The 17,926-nt window shown below is 39.0% G+C and overlaps 1 protein-coding gene across 1 annotated transcript in view; it reads left to right on the top strand.

The window, feature by feature from the left end:
- The window catches only part of tmem63c (transmembrane protein 63C), a 69,649-nt gene that overhangs the window by 46,244 nt on the left and 5,479 nt on the right, over nt 1–17,926 (top strand). Inside the window, exons 9-21 of the mRNA XM_052145815.1 lie at nt 1,288–1,361; nt 1,514–1,594; nt 1,750–1,870; nt 2,083–2,216; nt 3,096–3,218; nt 5,237–5,390; nt 5,536–5,642; nt 10,393–10,479; nt 12,605–12,670; nt 12,763–12,925; nt 13,246–13,351; nt 14,518–14,685; nt 15,096–15,211. Of these exons, the coding sequence (XP_052001775.1) occupies nt 1,288–1,361; nt 1,514–1,594; nt 1,750–1,870; nt 2,083–2,216; nt 3,096–3,218; nt 5,237–5,390; nt 5,536–5,642; nt 10,393–10,479; nt 12,605–12,670; nt 12,763–12,925; nt 13,246–13,351; nt 14,518–14,685; nt 15,096–15,211 (1,500 nt within the window). The remainder of the gene's footprint in view (nt 1–1,287; nt 1,362–1,513; nt 1,595–1,749; nt 1,871–2,082; nt 2,217–3,095; nt 3,219–5,236; nt 5,391–5,535; nt 5,643–10,392; nt 10,480–12,604; nt 12,671–12,762; nt 12,926–13,245; nt 13,352–14,517; nt 14,686–15,095; nt 15,212–17,926) is intronic.

Raw genomic sequence — 17,926 nt, 5'->3', positions numbered from 1 at the left:
ACTGTCTCCATTGCCTTTTTGTTTTGTAGATGATTCGGCTATAGGGAGGTTATTTTTGGAAAATCTCTTTAAGTATGAACAGGTTCCACTAAGTTTGAGAACCGCAAAGTGTCAAAAAAACATAATAATATATATCAATATATGTATAATTTATATTATTTATAAATGTATAATAAAAATGTGTTCTCTTATTCTTTTTAGTAATTTAAGGCTTGGCTCATGGACTGACAAATTCAAATTAAGTAAAATGTTTAATTAATAAGCGTTTCAAAAGTAAAATAATCAAAAATATTACCCTACTGATTTCAATGCTCATTGTGTAATCAGTAACAAATTACTTTTCTGAAGTAATCTACCCATCACTGATTGTCAGTTTACTCAAAAATGTGAGACCATTTTTGTCCGATTTTATTGTTCATTTTAAGAATGGTTGTGTGTGTGTGTGTGTGTGTGTGTGTGTGTGTGTGTGTGTGTGTGTGTGTGTGTGTGTTTTCGGTCTTTCTCCTTTACATAGAAACTATTTGCATCAGGCCTAGAAAATAGGTGCCCGGAATGTGGGCGCAGAGTGACCTGACTTGTCTTAAAGGAATATTCCTGGTTCAAGTTAAGCTCAATCGACAGCATTTGTGGCATAATAATTTCGACTCGTCCCTCCTTTTATTTAAAAAAAAGCACAAATTGAAGTTACAGTGAGCCACTTATCATGGAAGTCAATGGGGCCAATTTTTGGAGGGTTTAAAGTCAGAAATGTGAAGCTTTTAAATTTATTAACACATCTTGTTTACGTCTTGTTGCTATACTTTTGAAATATTGAGTATTTTAACATTTACGGATTGGTCCCATTCACTTCCATTGTAAGTGCCTCATTGTAACCCAGATTTTTGCATTTTTTTAAGAAAAGGAGAGGAGTTGAAATACATTTTTGTGGGAATCAACATTATGCCACAAATGCTGTCGACTGAGCTTAACTTGTATTGAATCCAGAATATACCTTTAATGGGACCTTTTTTAAACTTAGGGTTAGAGATATAAACAAAGCACACTAAGTATTAAACTTTGGAGTGTAACTCATCACATACCTTTACGACAGACATGATTGATACCTCAAATCATGCGGCTTGTTGAGGAGAGTTGTGCTATTTCTTTTTAAAACTTTCAGACTCACTATTTTATGTTCCTACCATTTCTAAAATGTATGCATCACTTCCAAAGCTCTATTTGTTTTGCTGCCTTGCAAACACTGGTATTTGCTTCATGAAATAGTTCTTATCTCATCTGTTATCACAGGTGGCCAGAACTCTAATGATCACTTCCATTCCCAGAGAAATCTCTGATCCTGGCCTGATTAGCAAACATATGCAGTAAGTGAAGCCCAGAAATACAGTATTGCTTGATCTCAATATTTCTGCATATTGAGTACTACTGTTAAAGTCAATAGAACTAAGGCCTTTCATTTTTTAATCACACTGTAAAAAATGTTACATGTCATTGTGTCTCCCCAATCTCCAAACAGTGAGGCATACCCCAGCTGTACCGTCACAGACGTCCTATTCTGCTTTGACGTACAAAAACTGATGAAGCTGGACTCAGAAAGGTTATTCACACATTTAAACATCTCCGGAGTGTCATAAAGCTGAGTCACACTGATAATTTATATAAAAAAACTGTATTAAACAGGGATTTCTCTTTTGTCTTGAGTGAGTCCTCTAAAGATACAGTTTAATTCCACCAGTTTCATATCCTTCACAGACGGAAAGCCATGAAAGGAAGGCTGTATTTCACAACTAAATCTCAGAAGGAAGGGAGGACCATGATAAAGATGCACCCCTGTGCTCAGATCTTCTGCTGTGATATATGTGGCTTTGAACAGGTGAATTACACTCATACACTCATTATAGTGTCAGAATGGATGATTTGAGTTGTGTTTATATACAACGTCATTGTGGAATGGACAATCTGCAACTCCTCATGTTGGCCACTGGAGACCACCACACTCCAACAGTCAGTCATGGTGCAGAATTGCACTGCAAGGAGATCCGATATTCCTCTTCTCTTGTGTAATGTGATTTTTCCTTTACTCAGGTGGATGCAGAGCAGTACTACAGCGAGCTGGAGGAGAAACTGACAGATGAGTTTAATGCAGAGAAAAACCGCATTTCTATGAAGAGGCTGGGCATTGCCTTTGTCACCTTCAGAGATGAAAGGATGACTGCAGTGTAAGTGTCGGGTGTAAATGGTTGCTTTTTTGGCTGATTATGGAGGTGATTATTGAATTTGGCAGATTTAAGCAAGCCTTCTAACAGTTGAACTACTGAAGCCTAGATGGAGGTTTAACCTGCAGTTACAGCTCTCACCCCATAGAAAAGAAAAATCACAAATTAGATATCATTAATATCACAATTGTTTCTCCTAGACACAAATTCAATTAAATGGGACGTACACTCACTATCCACTTTGTTAGGAACACTATGGTCCTAATAAAGTACCTGACATGGTCTTCTGCTGTTGTAGTCCATTCATTTCAAGGTTTGACGTGTTGTACATTCTGAGATGCTATTCTGCTCACTGCAATTGTACAGAGTGGTTACCCGAGTTACCATAGCCTTTCTGTCAGTTTGAACTAGTCTGGCCATTCTCTGTTGACGTCTCTCATTAACAAGACATTTCCATCCACAGAACCACTCACTGGATGTTTTTTCTTTTTGGCACCATTGTAAATTCTAGAGACTGTTGTGTGTGAAAATCCCAGGAGATCAGCAGGTATAGAAACACCCAAACCAGCACGTCTGGCACCAACAATCATGCCACGGTCAAAATCACTGAGATCTGATTTTTCTCTATTCTGATGGTTGATGTGAACATTAACTGAAGCTCCTGACACATATCTGTTTTTATGCATTGCACTGCTGCCACACGATAGGCAGATTAGATAATCGCATAAATAAGTACGTGTTCCTAATAAAGTGCTAAGTGAGTGTACATTAAATTCCTTTCTATTAAGCTATTACAGCTTATAACAACTTATAAGAGACAGAGCCTCTGTATGAAGTTGATGTACTTTTAAGCCACTTTATATACTGTTTATGTTTCCGTAGTATTGTAAAAGACTACAGCCGAGCTCGTTGCAGCCACAGACCCCAGCAGTCCAGCATTACAACAGTAGTGCGCTCACATCAGTGGGGGGTTTCTTATGCCCCTGCCCCCAGTGACATCATATGGTAAGCCTAAATAGCATTTTTAAAGGATAAATGTTCGTTATTGTTATTTTTTATACAGAAAGTAGAAAGAACTGCAGAGAGAAGTTATTGGGGGAAGTATAAACTCTTCATTAAATAATCCACAAATACAGTGATTTGATGTTTTATATGTTTTATTTGCCTTTTTTAAGTATAGAGTTAAGTCACTTGTGATCTGCAAACTAGAGCCGTGTATATTTTTCATTACATGCTTTTTTTCCAGTCAATTACACATGGATTTAAGAGATGAAATTGGATTAATTAAGTCTCAATCTGAGTGTTTGCCTAGACAGCCACAGTGAAATCCATTATATCTCTTACATAATATGTGTTTAGAATCATATATTTGAGTGAGTGTGGGTGTGTGTGTGTGTGGGGGGTAGTGTCAGCCAGTCTTTCTGCTTGACTGGACCGCGTGTGTGTTTCTGTGTGTTGTCTGAAATCAAGAACTTATTTTTTATGGCTATAAGCTCTAATCTTGTAGCTTGTTTGCTTCTCATTAAAACAGATATTGAAGTGTAAATGTTTTCGTCATTTTGTAGCACTCAAAAATTTATAGATTTTTGCAAGTTATACAGTGGAAACAATTACTTTAGAAAATAATTTGTTTGTGTTTTATGTAAACCTCATTCTTCTTTGTATGCCTTTATTGTACACATTTGTATGTCTTATTTATTGTCTTTGCATGCTTTTATTGTACAATGCTTTTACTTAAAGGTGATGTGTGCATTTTCTATGCCGCTAGCGTTACCAAACAGATGGACTCCCCCATCTGCCATTGGTCAAGCAAACTGATAGTCCCGCCCCCAAATCACATAATTGTTGAGACAATATTGCAATGTCACACTGGTAGGAATGCTCAAACAAACAGAGCAATGTTTTGATATTATCAGAGCCACAATGTTTGCACAGCGGGGAAATTAACATATGAATGGCTTGCTTGTAGTTGTATCTGCATATTAAAGGGATAGTTCACCAAAAAATGAAAATTCTTTCATCATTTTCTCACCCTCATGCACTCTCAGATGTGTATGGCTTTCTTTCTTCTGCTGAACAGAAACAAAGTTTTTCAGAAAAATATCTCAGCTCTGCAAGTCCATACAATGCAAGTGAATGGTTGCCAGAACTTTGAAGGTCCGAAAAGTACATAAAGGTAGCATAAAAGTAATCCATATGACTCCAGTGATTAAATCTATTTCTTTAGAAGTGATATGGTAGGTGTGGGTGAGAAACTGGTCAATATTTAAGTCCTTTTTTACTATAAAATTCCACTTTCGCTTTCACTTCCACGTTCTTCTTCTACTTTTCATTTTGGCGATTCGCATTCTTTGTGCATATCGCCACCTACTGGGCAGGAAGGAGAATTTATAGTAAAAAAGTACTTAAATATTGGTTTGGTTCTCACCCAGATCTTAATTTTTATTTATTTTTCATACCTATCATATTGCTTCTGAAGATATGGATTTAACCACTGGAGTCGTATTGATTACTTTTATGCTGCTTTTTGGATCTTCAAAGTTCTAGCCACAATATTTTGTTCCTATCCCATATGAATTTATTTGCTCCCTGAAACTCATAAGGACATATTAGGCAGAATGTTAGTCTCAGTCACCATTCGCATTAATGGGATCTTTTTTCCCCATACTACAAAAGTGAATGGTGACTGAGGCTTTCATAGCCTAAATTTCTGCCTTACATATTTTGTGTTCAGGTTTGGCACAACATGAGGGAAAATAAATTATGTCAGAATAAAAAAATTTGGGTAAACTATTCCTTTTAATCTGGCATAGTAGAAAGTGTTTTAGCATCAAAAAATGACACCTTTAAGTGTCGAAAGCAGACTTTCCCGTATTGGGAATCACTAATGCCTTGTTTCCAGCACAAAAAGTCTTATTTGTGTAATGGTAGCTGGAAATCCGACTTATTCTTGGAGAGAACACTCAGCTTGTCCTGTAACTGCAGTTAAAAACTTGTGTTGATTTTTGCCTGTGTTTGTCCAGGGAAAATCTGTCAGTGTGTGGCTCTCGCTGGTGGCTCCGATGCATTCTGCTCAACATTACTCTCTTCCTCCTGCTCTTCTTTCTCACAACCCCTGCTATCATTGTAAATACTATGGACAAGTTCAACGTCACTCGGCCAGTTGAAAGCCTAAGGGTCAGTGACCATCAAAGCACTTTTATAACCATACCTCTGTATTACGCCACATTAGAAAATAAAATAAAACTTAAAGTGCTTTTTTGTGTTGTTTTCAGATGTTGAATGTTTGGAATTTGATCTTTTACTGTCTTTTACTGTCTAGAACCCAGTAATTACCCAGTTTTTCCCCACCCTACTCCTGTGGGCCTTTTCCATCCTCCTGCCCTTCATAGTGTACTATTCATCATTCTTTGAGTACCACTGGACCAGGTATGATACTGTTTCCACCATCTGACTTTAAACATTGCTAGTTGCATAGTGTAAGAAGAGGAAATAGTTTTATCTGGTAGGTCCATTCTCTCAGTTATGCATTAATAATCACTGGGCCTCATGCATGAAACACAAACAGAACAGATCTTTGTTTAAATTGTTCGTAAAACCATTCTTACCTTTTTTGATGTATATTCAGTTGGCTTAGTTTCAAGGCAGGTTTAGGTCAGATTTGTTTTTTACAAATGTACACAGAACTTTGTTCTGCTCTGTTCTGTTTTATGAGGCCCTTTGTCATTATCGCACTGAAACATGAACCCCAGTCTGTCATAGTGTGGAAAGTTCTTCCCTGATAACAGGTCATTGAGAAATCTATTTGATTTGTGCATTTTCATTTAGACAATCTTATTTATAAAACATTTTACAATCATTGATTTCTGTACAATAGCAATTGACTTTAAAGGGGTAGTTCACCTAAAAATGTGAATTCTCTCATCATTTACTCACCCTCATTCCATCCCAGATGTGTATGACTTTCTTTCCTCTGCAGAACACAAATGAAGATTTCTTTGAAAAATATCTCAGCTCTGTCTGTCAATTCAACACTGTCAAGTAAATGGTGTCTAGAACTTTGAAGCTCCAAAAAACCCATTAAGGCAGCATAAACGTAATCCATAAGACTCCAGTGGTTAAATCCATATCTTAAAAAGTGATATGATAGGTGTGGGTGAGAAACAGATCAAAAGTCCTTTTTTACTCTAAATCTCCACTTTGACCAGCCCTCCTATGCAAGTTAACGAGAGGTCTTCTTTTGTTTTTGGGTGATTCGCAATCTTCGTGCATATCGCCACCTACTGGGCTGTTGTGCGATATTATTTATTCTTTTCCTTTAACCCTCCCTTTTTTCTTTCTCATCCCTGTCCAGTAGATGTTAATATGCACAAATAATGCAAATCACCTAAAAACAGAGGAAGAAGAAGAAATTGTCCTCTCGGGCTGGTGAACGGGCTGGTGAAAGTGTATATTTATAGAAAAATTGATTTAAATATTGGTCTGTTTCTCACCCACACCTATCATTTCACTTCTGAAGACATGAACTTAACCACAGTAGTCACATTAATTACTTTTATGCTGCCTTTATGTGCTTTTTGGAGCTTCAAAGTTCTGGCCACCATTCACTTGCATTGAATTGACCTACAGAGCTACAAAGCTTTGTTCAGCTGAAGAAAAAAAAGTAATAAACATCTGGGATGGCATTAGGATGAGTAAATTATGAGAGATTTCGTTTTTGGGTTAAGTATTCCTTTAAAGTAGGGATGACTTGTATCGGAATCGGATCCGATACAGCGCTCATGTAGGCTACTTGTACTCATGCTCTTAAAAATGCTCAGGTTGTCATCCCATTAACATTCAGTGCTCTAATTAAAATCACGTTATGTCCTAGACATTAGTTAACCACAAAAGCTGTGATTTAATTTGATAAATATATAGTTTACATGTGCAGCGTGCTTCAAATGTGAGTGCTTGTGAATGTGTGGAAACGGTGTTGAGCTGATATAAAGACACAAAGTGCTCATACCATTTAGAGCATCCCACATTCTGTTTTTAGAAGATGACAGCAGACAGAGCACTATTTTATTTTGTAGCGTGAGGTACAGACTACATATTTAATTTAATAACAGCTTTTTCCGGTTGAATAATCACTTTGAGTCACGTAGCGATCGGCTTTTCTGGACTGAGATGCTACCATCATTGCAACACAGAAAGACTTCAAAATAAAAGCTCTGCCATAATAAAAGCTCTATTTAAATGGAAAAATGTACGAGAGAATTAGATCACTACTGTATAGTTATTTAATATTTACTGTAATACTACTACTACCAATAATAAATCAATAGTAATTGTATTATATTTAAGCAATATCTCACATCTGTGTTATGCAACATTTATATGACAAAAATAACTCCAATGTTGTATTTTGTATTGTGCTGTGATGTTCTGTATATAATCACTGTAAAACAGTTAAAGGATGGGCAAGGAGGAGGCGAGAACCGGCTTGTCAATATAAATCATAATTTAATGAAAACTCAAACCAAAAACACATAAACAAACACACATGACGGACATGCCCGTAATTCTCTCTCTCTCGAACAATCGTCACCGGCCGCCTTTATCCCTCGCGATATTCCGACCCGGCCCCGCCCCCCTCCGCTCCACATTTCTCCCGGCGTTATCTCAGGCCGGGGTGCCACCGGCATGATGTACACCCCCCCTATCCCTGGGGCGGGGTGTATCTTGCGTCCCGCGTGGTCATCCCCGCCTTCCTCGCCCTGGGAGGAGACAGGAGGGGAAAAACAACAACAAAATAGGCGAGGGAAAAGGCCAACACGGTGCGAAAGGGAGAGAGAGAGGAGAGAGAGAAAAGCTCACTCACCGGTTCTCTGATGTACCGTCGCGTGGTCCTCGAACACTCCTCCACACTCAGGCGGACGACAGCCGCTCCACCCCCTGGCGAACCGGAGTGAAACCGTCGACCCCCAGCGGGCAGAACGCGCCTCTGCTTTTCTGGCGGCAAATGGGGACACTCCTCCGCCCCTGGCAGCGGCTCTACCGCTCCGGGCGGTCGGAGAGTTTCCCTCCTCCCCTCGGACGGCGGTCTTCCCTCGACCCCTCCGCGTCTCTGGGGACGGCAGGGCACTCCTCCGCCCCCGGCAGCAGCTCCCTCGCTCCAGGCGGTCGGGGTATCCAGTCCCCACTTGCTCCGCGGACGATGGCCGTACCCGCATCCGGGCGGTCGGGCTACTCCGTCACCCGGCAGATGGCAGCGGCGCTCCCTGGGTGGGCGGCAGTGTCGAGGACTCTGCGACGGCCATCCCTCCTCCTTCCGGGTTTCGGCACCAATGTAAAACAGTTAAAGTATGGGCAAGGAGGAGGCGAGAACCGACTTGTCAATATAAATCATAATTTAATGAAAACTCAAACCAAAAACACATAAACAAACACATATGACGGACATGCCCGTAATCCTCTCTCTCTCAAACAATCGTCACCGCCGCCTTTATCCTCGTAGCGCCTCATCAGGCCGATTGGGGACCAGGCGCGCGATATTCCGACCCGGCCCGCCCCCTCCGCTCCACAATCACTTTATTTGATAAAATAATACATTACAAATTTAAGTTTTAATGAATTCATTTATTTAAATACTATTTTGATGATACAATTGAAATAAATTATTAAAATAAAACAAAAACAGGTATCGGACTCAGTATTGGTGAGTACCAAAATGCAAGTATCTGTACTCATTCTGAAAAAACAAATGGTATCGGGACATCCCTATTTTAAATCTTAAAAATACACCCAAAAGCAGTCCATGTGACTTGTGTGTCATATTCCATGTCTTCTGAAGGTATACAGTTACTTTGTATGATAAACATATTTTATGAATAAAAGTTGCTATTCACTCTCATATCAAACCATTGATTTCTCTCATGGAAACAAAACACAAATCCAATATGGTGGCACGTCAATAACATCGATACCTCATTATTTACTTATTCCAATAACGTGTCATACAACTAGTTGTTGATTTCAATTCCATTCGTATTGGACAACAACCAAAATTTGATTCGATGACTCTTAGGAGAGCCACTTTGCTTAAAGAATATAGCTGTCACTCTCTTTTAAAACCAAACATGCATTAACAGAACCGGTTTTTTATTCCTAAGGAATAAGCCTATTTAAAAAAAAATTATCAGATATTTGTACACAAATATGATGGTTAAAATAGAATGTAATGTTATCAGGCAATGCACTCTTTCACAGACGTCTCAAGCACAACGTGCATGTGCATGCAACAGTGTGTTCGTATTGTGTTACCTTCAGCTTCTATGTCTTATATTTATTCATAGTTTTTGATGACTGTTAATAATATAGCAAATATAGCATTTCCCAATGGCCAGGGTAAAAAAGTTTGTGCTTTTGGTAGCTGTATTTGTAATGCAGCTTAAATCTATTGCATAAACATGTTCATATTATCAGAGCACAAACATATTGCATAACAGCAGAACAGCCCTCAACCCAGACTCCCACCCACCCATGCACAACACGCTTACATGCCGTCCCTCTCTCTACACTCTCTGATTGCCTCTCCAGTCTTGTTGTCATAGCGATCACAACAAGGGAATAATCATATGCACACTGGCGGCATCTTTCACAGAGTCACATTATAGTTGATGTGGATCAAACTCTGGGTTTTCTGCTACTGCTATATGTCCACTTGAATACCTGGTGTATTTACAATGGAAACACTGTGCAAAAATATGTACTTTAAAGTGAACATGAAATCAAAATTGACCCCATTTATATACTTTATACATGCTCCCGGTCTTATTGTGAATGACTCAAATTGTTAGTCTTTGCAATCTTTCATCAAAACGTAGGACTAATAACTTGCTCCTCCTCTGAATCAATTTTCTTTTTTTTTTAACCCCTTCCTTCCAAATATTTGTCACATATTGACCACTTTTCACACTCCAATCAATTCTGATAAAAAAGTCCATTCCTATTTTTTCTTCAACTCTTAAATTCTTATTTTTAAAGTAAAATGGGTTGCAAATGCAGATTCTTGTTGAAGAACTGGAACGAAGGTGTAGTTATTTCTAGTGAAGACTGTCAATTTACACTATTTAGTTGCTGAGGTGAAAACATTTCAGTTCACTTACTCACTTCTTGTTATGTGTGTCTCTCTTAGGTCCTGTGAGAATCAGGTCACCATGCACAAATGTTTCTCACTGCTTGTCTTCATGGTCATTATTCTACCATCACTGGGTCTGTCGAGGTAAATATCGTATAATCTGAATACAGAATTTATCAGCTATAAAAGCATCACAATAAAATATTACTCAGGCTTTTGTATAAAATACACCTTTTTTTAATCTCAGAATAATATTGTTTTCTTTTATATACAGTGCCTAGAAAATCATCATACCCCTTTGGCATAGTCACTTTATTGTCTTATAGCCTGAAATAAAAAGACATTAAAAATATTTTTTTTCCCAGTTTTATTTAAAGTAAGGGGAAAAAAGGGCAACAGTTTCAAAAATGTATAAAAGATGAAAAACAAGAATAACAGGGAATGAAAAGTGATCATAACCCTGGATTTAATCATTTGTAGAGCTACCTTTTGCTTTGTTGACAGCCATCAGTCTTTCTGGATACGTCTCTACTACTGTAGATTTTCGCACCTAGATTGGGGAATATTTGGCCATTCTTCCTTGCAGAATTGTTCGTGTTAGACTGCTCTCTTCAAGTCCATCCACTGGTTTTCTATTGGATTTAAGTCAGGGCTCTGACTTGGCCAGTCAAGGACTTCGACCGTCCTATACTTGAGGCACTGCATTTTTATTTTTTTTGGTGGTGGTGGTGGTGTGTTTAGGGTCATTGTCAAGTTCAGTCCAAAAACATTTGTCTCATCTGACCATAAACATGAACTTGACTAAACTAAACTTGACATGATTTGGTAAGTCTATGAAAGCGACTGGACTTGACTTGACTTGACTTGACACAAAACAACAAAGTTATATTCACAATACCTGACACTAGACAATGACAAACTTGATGGCTTAAAGACAAGGGCATGAGTAACAGGTAAACAAGACAACCATTCACAAGACTAAACTATAAACAAGATAACAAGACTCAATGAAATATAACCAATGAAAAGACAAGACTAATAACAAAGCAATCAAACAATGAACCAATGAAAACAAGACACATGAACAGGGGAAACATGTGACAAGATCACATGAGGGAACAGTAAATCACATGACAAGACACCACATGACCAGAACAGGAACTAAACTAGAAATTAAAGACATGAAAACAAGAGCAAAACACATGAACAGGGGAAACATAAAACCATTTAACACAAGGCATCAGAATCCTCCAAGTGTTTTTTCGCAAAGTGCAAATGAGACTTGGTGTGGCACTTTTTCAGAAGAGGCTTCTTTATTAACACTCTGCCATACAAGCTTATGAGATTGTTGTCACATGCACAGACTGATCAATCTCAGCCATAAGGGCTTGTAAAATCCTTAAAAGTTGCCTTTGGTCCCTTGATAGCTTCCCTGATCAATATCCTCCTGGCACTTAATAATGCTCTGAACAGTACTGAGAGGGATAGTTAGGGCCTTCCAAAATTGTATCCTGGAGCCCTTTCCAACCATGGTGAATTTTTTTAATTCATTAACATGCACTACTAATAATGGAATCCTCATTAAAAAAAACAGCCGGTTTTATTCTGTAATCAAAACCACTATAATTGATGTCGATATAATTGAGGGCCAATTAGCCAGGTCCTAATTCAACAGTAAAATCAAGGTTACAGTGAGGCACTTACAATGGAAGTGAATGGGGCCAAATTTTGGAAGGTTTAAAGTCAGAAATGTGAATCTAATATTTTTATTAAACCACTTACATTCATTCTTCTGTTAAAACTCATGTATTATTTGAGCTGCAAAGTTGTTTAAATCATCATTTTACAGTCGTTTTAGGGTTTGTTGATATTACATCATCATGGCAACGAAGTTGTAAAATTGGAAATAACTTTACACAGAAAAGGTTATTAAGTGATTTTATCACACTAAAATCATGTTAACACACATATTGTGTATGTCCTGTGACTATCCTTTTGAAACAATGAGTATTATAACGTTTACGGATTGGCCCCATTCACTTCCATTGTAAGTGCCTCACTATAACCCAATTTCTTTGTTGGTTTTAAATAACTGGAAGTATGAGTTGAAATACATTTTTGTGGTAATCAACATTATGCCACAAATGCATTCGATTGAGCGTAACTTGTATAGAACCCGGAATATTCCTATAAGGCATGCCGTTGCATTAGATAGCAAAATGTCCAACAAAGTGACATTATAATATTTTCCCCTTTATCTGCTCCGCAGCTTGGATTTGTTCTTCAGGTGGCTTTTTGACATCCACTTCCTTGATGAAACAGATTTGAAGTTTCAGTAAGTTCTTGCTGCTCCCTAAATCATAATAATTTTCTTAGAACTAAAGCCATTTACCAATAGATGTAATCGAATTCGTTTTATTTCCCCAGGTGTGTGTTTTTGCCTGATAATGGGGCGTTCTTTGTGAATTATGTGATCACGTCTAGTCTGATAGGAACGGCTATGGAGCTGTTGCGTATTCCTGCACTGCTGGTGTATTCTCTTCGCCTCTGTTTTGCCAAATCTATAGCTGAGCGAATCCACATTAAAAGGGTGAGTGAATCTGTATAATAAGTTGTGTCTGATTCAGTAAATCAAACAACCGCCATTTAAAATCCCTCATTCATCATGAAGAATTTCATTATGTTATAGAATTATAGATAAGAATTTCATCCTTTCATTTATGGACATTCATTTCACTCCATATTTGTCTGTATTTCTAGTATAAACGTTTTCCTATTCCATCTATGCCATGTACCGTTGTGTAATACATGTCAAATGTAACTGATAGTAATTGTCTTGGAGGCCCATAGACAAACCGCTCTTAATGACCTATCATAAACCGCTAACAACCCGTTTCTCTTCACCCACAGAGTCAGGCCTATGAGTTTCAGTTTGGTCTCGAATATGCCTGGACCATGTGCATATTCTCAGTCAGCATGACCTACAGCATCACCTGCCCCATCATTGTACCTTTCGGTGAGTCCATCATTTTAGGGTTTCTTTTCCTTTTAGCCCATATTGTGCACTCCCTTATTCCTCTTCCCTCCCAATTTGCACTCTTCTATCATCTCAACGACACCATTTATGTCCTTTTTTGTTCTTTTCCTCTCATTTCCTTTCATTTTTTACACCACTGCTTTCTTTTTCTTTCCACCAGTCTTCATTTGTACCTTCGTGCATGTTCTCATACCTTGTTCCCATCGCCAGTGAGTGTGTGTGGGTGTCTGAGCCGCATCTCAGTATCGCAGTGTGACATGACCGCTAGGTGCGAATCTGCTGTAGTCTTCCAGACGCTCCGACCCGTCTAGCCGAGATCCAGACGCCCACTCCACGACTGTTCTTTCACCAATACACACCATGACTGTTTATTTACTATACGCTGACATCCATCATCATGTTTTTTTTAACTTAGTTCTGCATTTATTTGGCCACTAACTCACATGTGGATTATATACACACTATCATTTATAAATATTATACCTGTGCATGGAGAGGAAAACTTAGGGCCTATAAACCAGTAGTTCTCAACATTGGACATCAAGTGGCCACCCAACACAGTACCAAAATTGTTTATTGTACACAAGTATTGGAAAAATGTCTTTAAAATAAAACATTGAAATGTATTAATATCAATAAGAACAGCAATTTGATCATGTTGCTTTCTTTTGATAAGCTCAAAAGTTTGAGAGTTTGGCACAAACCACTTTCATATACTTTTATTGCAAGTAAACCCATATTAAATGTTGTCTGATTTGTATTTTCTTTTGTCTTGTGTACTTTTGTTCATGGCTTTCGAAGATAAGGGAATGTCTTTGTTGACATCTGCCTAATTTGACTAACTTCTACAAAATACATTTGAGTTTGGCTGGACACCGGCCTTTGATGTAACTAACAAAAGATATGAGAAGAAATTATTTTTAAATATATTAAAATATATAAGCCTATGTGTTTTACTCTCTTAACTTTGCACGATTATATGGTTAGTTGCATTTTATTATTTGCATTTATCATTGTTTTTCATTGCTGTCCTATCAGAATACTCTAAAAACCATTGCTATAAACCATCAGAAGAACACTTGAAAAATGACCATGTGTTAACTTAAAGTATTTCAGAATTGTAATCTATAAACTTTCTTTTGCAGGGTTGCTCTACCTTGTTCTGAAGCATATGGTAGATCGCTATAATATCTACTACACTTATATACCCACAAAGCTCAGCCAGCGGATCCACTCGGCTGCCATCAGTCAGGTGGTAGTGGCACCCATTCTCTGCATATTCTGGTTGCTCTTCTTCTCTGTACTCAGACTGGGTAGGTTTATGCTCATTCTATGATTTTATTACATGATTTAATGTCTTTTTGCATATGGGACTGGTTTAATGTGCAGATAAATCAGAACAAGTATTAGTATTTGAAGTATCATATTTTAATTGTGCTTTTTAGTGTTTCTATGTACTGTTGCTCCAATTGCAGGCCAGACTCAGAATAGAACGACAATCTAGCAATTTTCCCATGCAACAAATGTTTCTCAGTGTTTTCGTTTTTCCATACAGCCTTAAGAGCAGAGTTTCCATCCGCATATTTTTTATGCCTAAAAAATGCTGAATGGAAACACTAAGACGCAAATACAATCTTGCAAAATGTGCATTTAAAAACTTAGATAAATGTTTTATTAAATGATTCTGCATAACCCCATGGTTTATCGCTTTATCTCTCTGCAGGTCCAATGCAGCCCATCAGTCTGTTTACCTTTGGAACTTTACTGTCCTGTATTGCCTTCTCCTGCTTTGGCGTGTGTCTCAAAAAACTAAATCCTAACAGATCAACAACCTATCAGGTCAGCCATGGAAACCTCGATGTTTTGTAGAGTCGTATCATGGTTCATATGTTGGTGAAATGTAAATGCTCAGTTTATGGATGAATCTCACAAATATATGTGAGGGTCATGTATTATTATTCTGATATAATATATTCATATATCATTGCTTTTATGACAATTTATTCAACAGTTTGTTTTTCATAGTTTTTTCAAAGATTTTCTGTAATACAGCAATGAAAAACAAACTGTCTTACAACAATGTTTTTATGTACTTTACAATTATTATTATAATTTGTTTTTGCATTATACTGATAAGATAGAGAGTGCCTTAGTTAACATGAACTAACAATGCACAACACTTATTTACAGCATTTATTAATCTTATTTAATGTTAATTTATACTTATAATAACACATTTCTTAAGATTAAAAAGGTGTAAAAGTTAACATTACTTAAATGTGCTATATGTAAGATTGACATCAAGTATTTGAAATGGGTACTGCAGTCCAAATTCAAAATATTGGAGAGTTGTCTGCCCCGCCCCAAACTCGAAGCTCATGTGGGTTGCCAGAATGTTGATACAATTTAGCCAACTCAGCATCTGTTTTAAAGGATTCTGGGCTGTAAGCGGTCTCCATCTTCCAAAGGCATCTCCAGTGTTTATCCTTTGTTTTACTAAGCCTCTGGTCATGGTGGCTTTTAGATGGATGGCGAGGCTTTTTAGGTCGGGTGGAATCTGTTATCTCTAATCCAGTTTGTTTGCTGGCTTCCATGGCTGCAGCACGCAGTGTTGTTTGCCTGCAAACTTGTTCAAATCTGGCAACCCAGTGGTGTCGAAATACTATTGGTGAGTGGGCAGTGGGCGGGATCACACAGGCCAAAACATAAACAGAAATTCCGGCCTGGAATGGAAACTTCAAAGTAGAATATAATGGCTGTAGCATTGTTATCGGAGAAGCCGGTATTTAAACTTAGCATGTTTCCTAATTTTCTAATGATATATTATGGTCATTTTATGATTTAGTACAGTAAAAATATTATATATAGCACCTTTAATGCATTAGCCTAAGTTAACTAGCAATAAACAACACCCTTTTATAGCATTTATTAATCTTGGTTTATGTTAATTTATAGATGCAGTATATAGTTCATGTGAACTAACAAGGAACAGTGCTTCTTCACAGTGTTTGTTCATTTTAATTGATTTGAAGGTGTAACATGTAGGCAGGCTGAGAACCCAATTACAGTTTATTTACATGAGTGATATATCTAAAAACGAGAATCCAAAACAAAAAACATAAACTACTTGACACAACGTTACATTAAGACAATACTTGACAACAGACAATGGCAAACATGAGTGCTAAATACATGAACATTGGGGGGGGGGGGCCTTGAGGCATGGCCTGGCGAGACAGGGCGTGGAGCATGGCCTGGTAAGACAGGGCATGGAGCATGAGACTGACCAGAGAAGTGGCTTCCAGGAAAAGAGTGGGTCTGGCCATTTGGGTGGTGGCTCCAGGAGGGAGCAGGGTCAAGAGACCTGGAAGGCGGCCACAGAACATGGTCAGGAGGCCTGAGAAGCAGCAACAGAATAGGGTCAGGAGGCCTGAGAGGCAGCCACAGGACATGGTCAAGAGGCCTGGGAGGCAGCCACAGGACATGGTCAGGGCCAGAAGATGAAGGCTCAGGGGGCAGAGATGTGGAAGTCTCAGTAATTGACCACATAGGGGAACAGTCTTGGTGGCTGTGAGGACAGGCAGTAAAAAGCTAAAGGTCTCCATGTTCGTGAGCATGGGCAGAGACAGGGGAACGACCTCTGTGGTTGTGAGCATGGGCCGTGACAGGGGAACGACCTCTGTGGTCTTGAGCATTGACTGAAACAGGGGAACGACCTCCATGGTCATGAGCACTAACAGAAACTAGGGAACGACCTCTGTGGTCGTGAGCACTGACAGAGACTGGGGAATGACCTCCATGGTCGTGAACATGGGCAGAGACTGGGGAATGACATCTGTAGTCATGAGCACTGACAGAGACTGGGGAACAACCTCTGTGGTCACTAGAACGGGTAGAGACGGGAACGATGTCTGTGGTCATGTGCACTGGCAGAGATAGGGGAATGACCTCCGTGGTCGAGAGCATGGGCAGAGATTGGGGAATGACCTCCGTGGTCGTGAGCATGGGCAGAGACAGGGGAACGACCTCTGTGCTTGTGAGCACCAGCAGAGTCCAGGGAACAAACTCTGCGGTCATGAGCACTGGCAGAGACTGGGAATGACATCTTTGGTCGTGAGCATGGGCAGAGACTGGGGAGTAGGAGCCCTTCTCTTCTTCTGCTTCCGGACGGCCGTGTTAGGCTGAGGAGTAGATGTGGAAACATGGTATGATGAGGTAGGAATTGCAGGCGTGGCAACACGGCATGACGTGACATCATGGCATGACGAGGTAGGAATGGCAGGCGTGTCAACATGGCATGACATGACCGCTGAGGCTTGCAAAGCTGGCTCTGGGATGGACGAGGCTTGCCATGCTGGCTCGTTGGCCGTGGCGGGCATAGGCATTGGCTCGTTGGCTGTGGCAGGCGTTGGCTCAGTGGCCGTGGCGGCCGTGGCCGTTGGCTCGTTGTGCTGAGTGATATACCCAACAGTGAGAATCCAAAACAAACATAAACGACTTGACACAATGTTACATTTAAGACAATACTTGACAACAGACAATGGCAAACATGAG

This window comes from Xyrauchen texanus, chromosome 16 (assembly GCF_025860055.1).
Source record: "Xyrauchen texanus isolate HMW12.3.18 chromosome 16, RBS_HiC_50CHRs, whole genome shotgun sequence".
In the NCBI taxonomy this organism is placed as follows: Eukaryota; Metazoa; Chordata; class Actinopteri; order Cypriniformes; family Catostomidae; genus Xyrauchen; species Xyrauchen texanus.
This window is presented reverse-complemented; position numbering and strand designations above follow the sequence as displayed.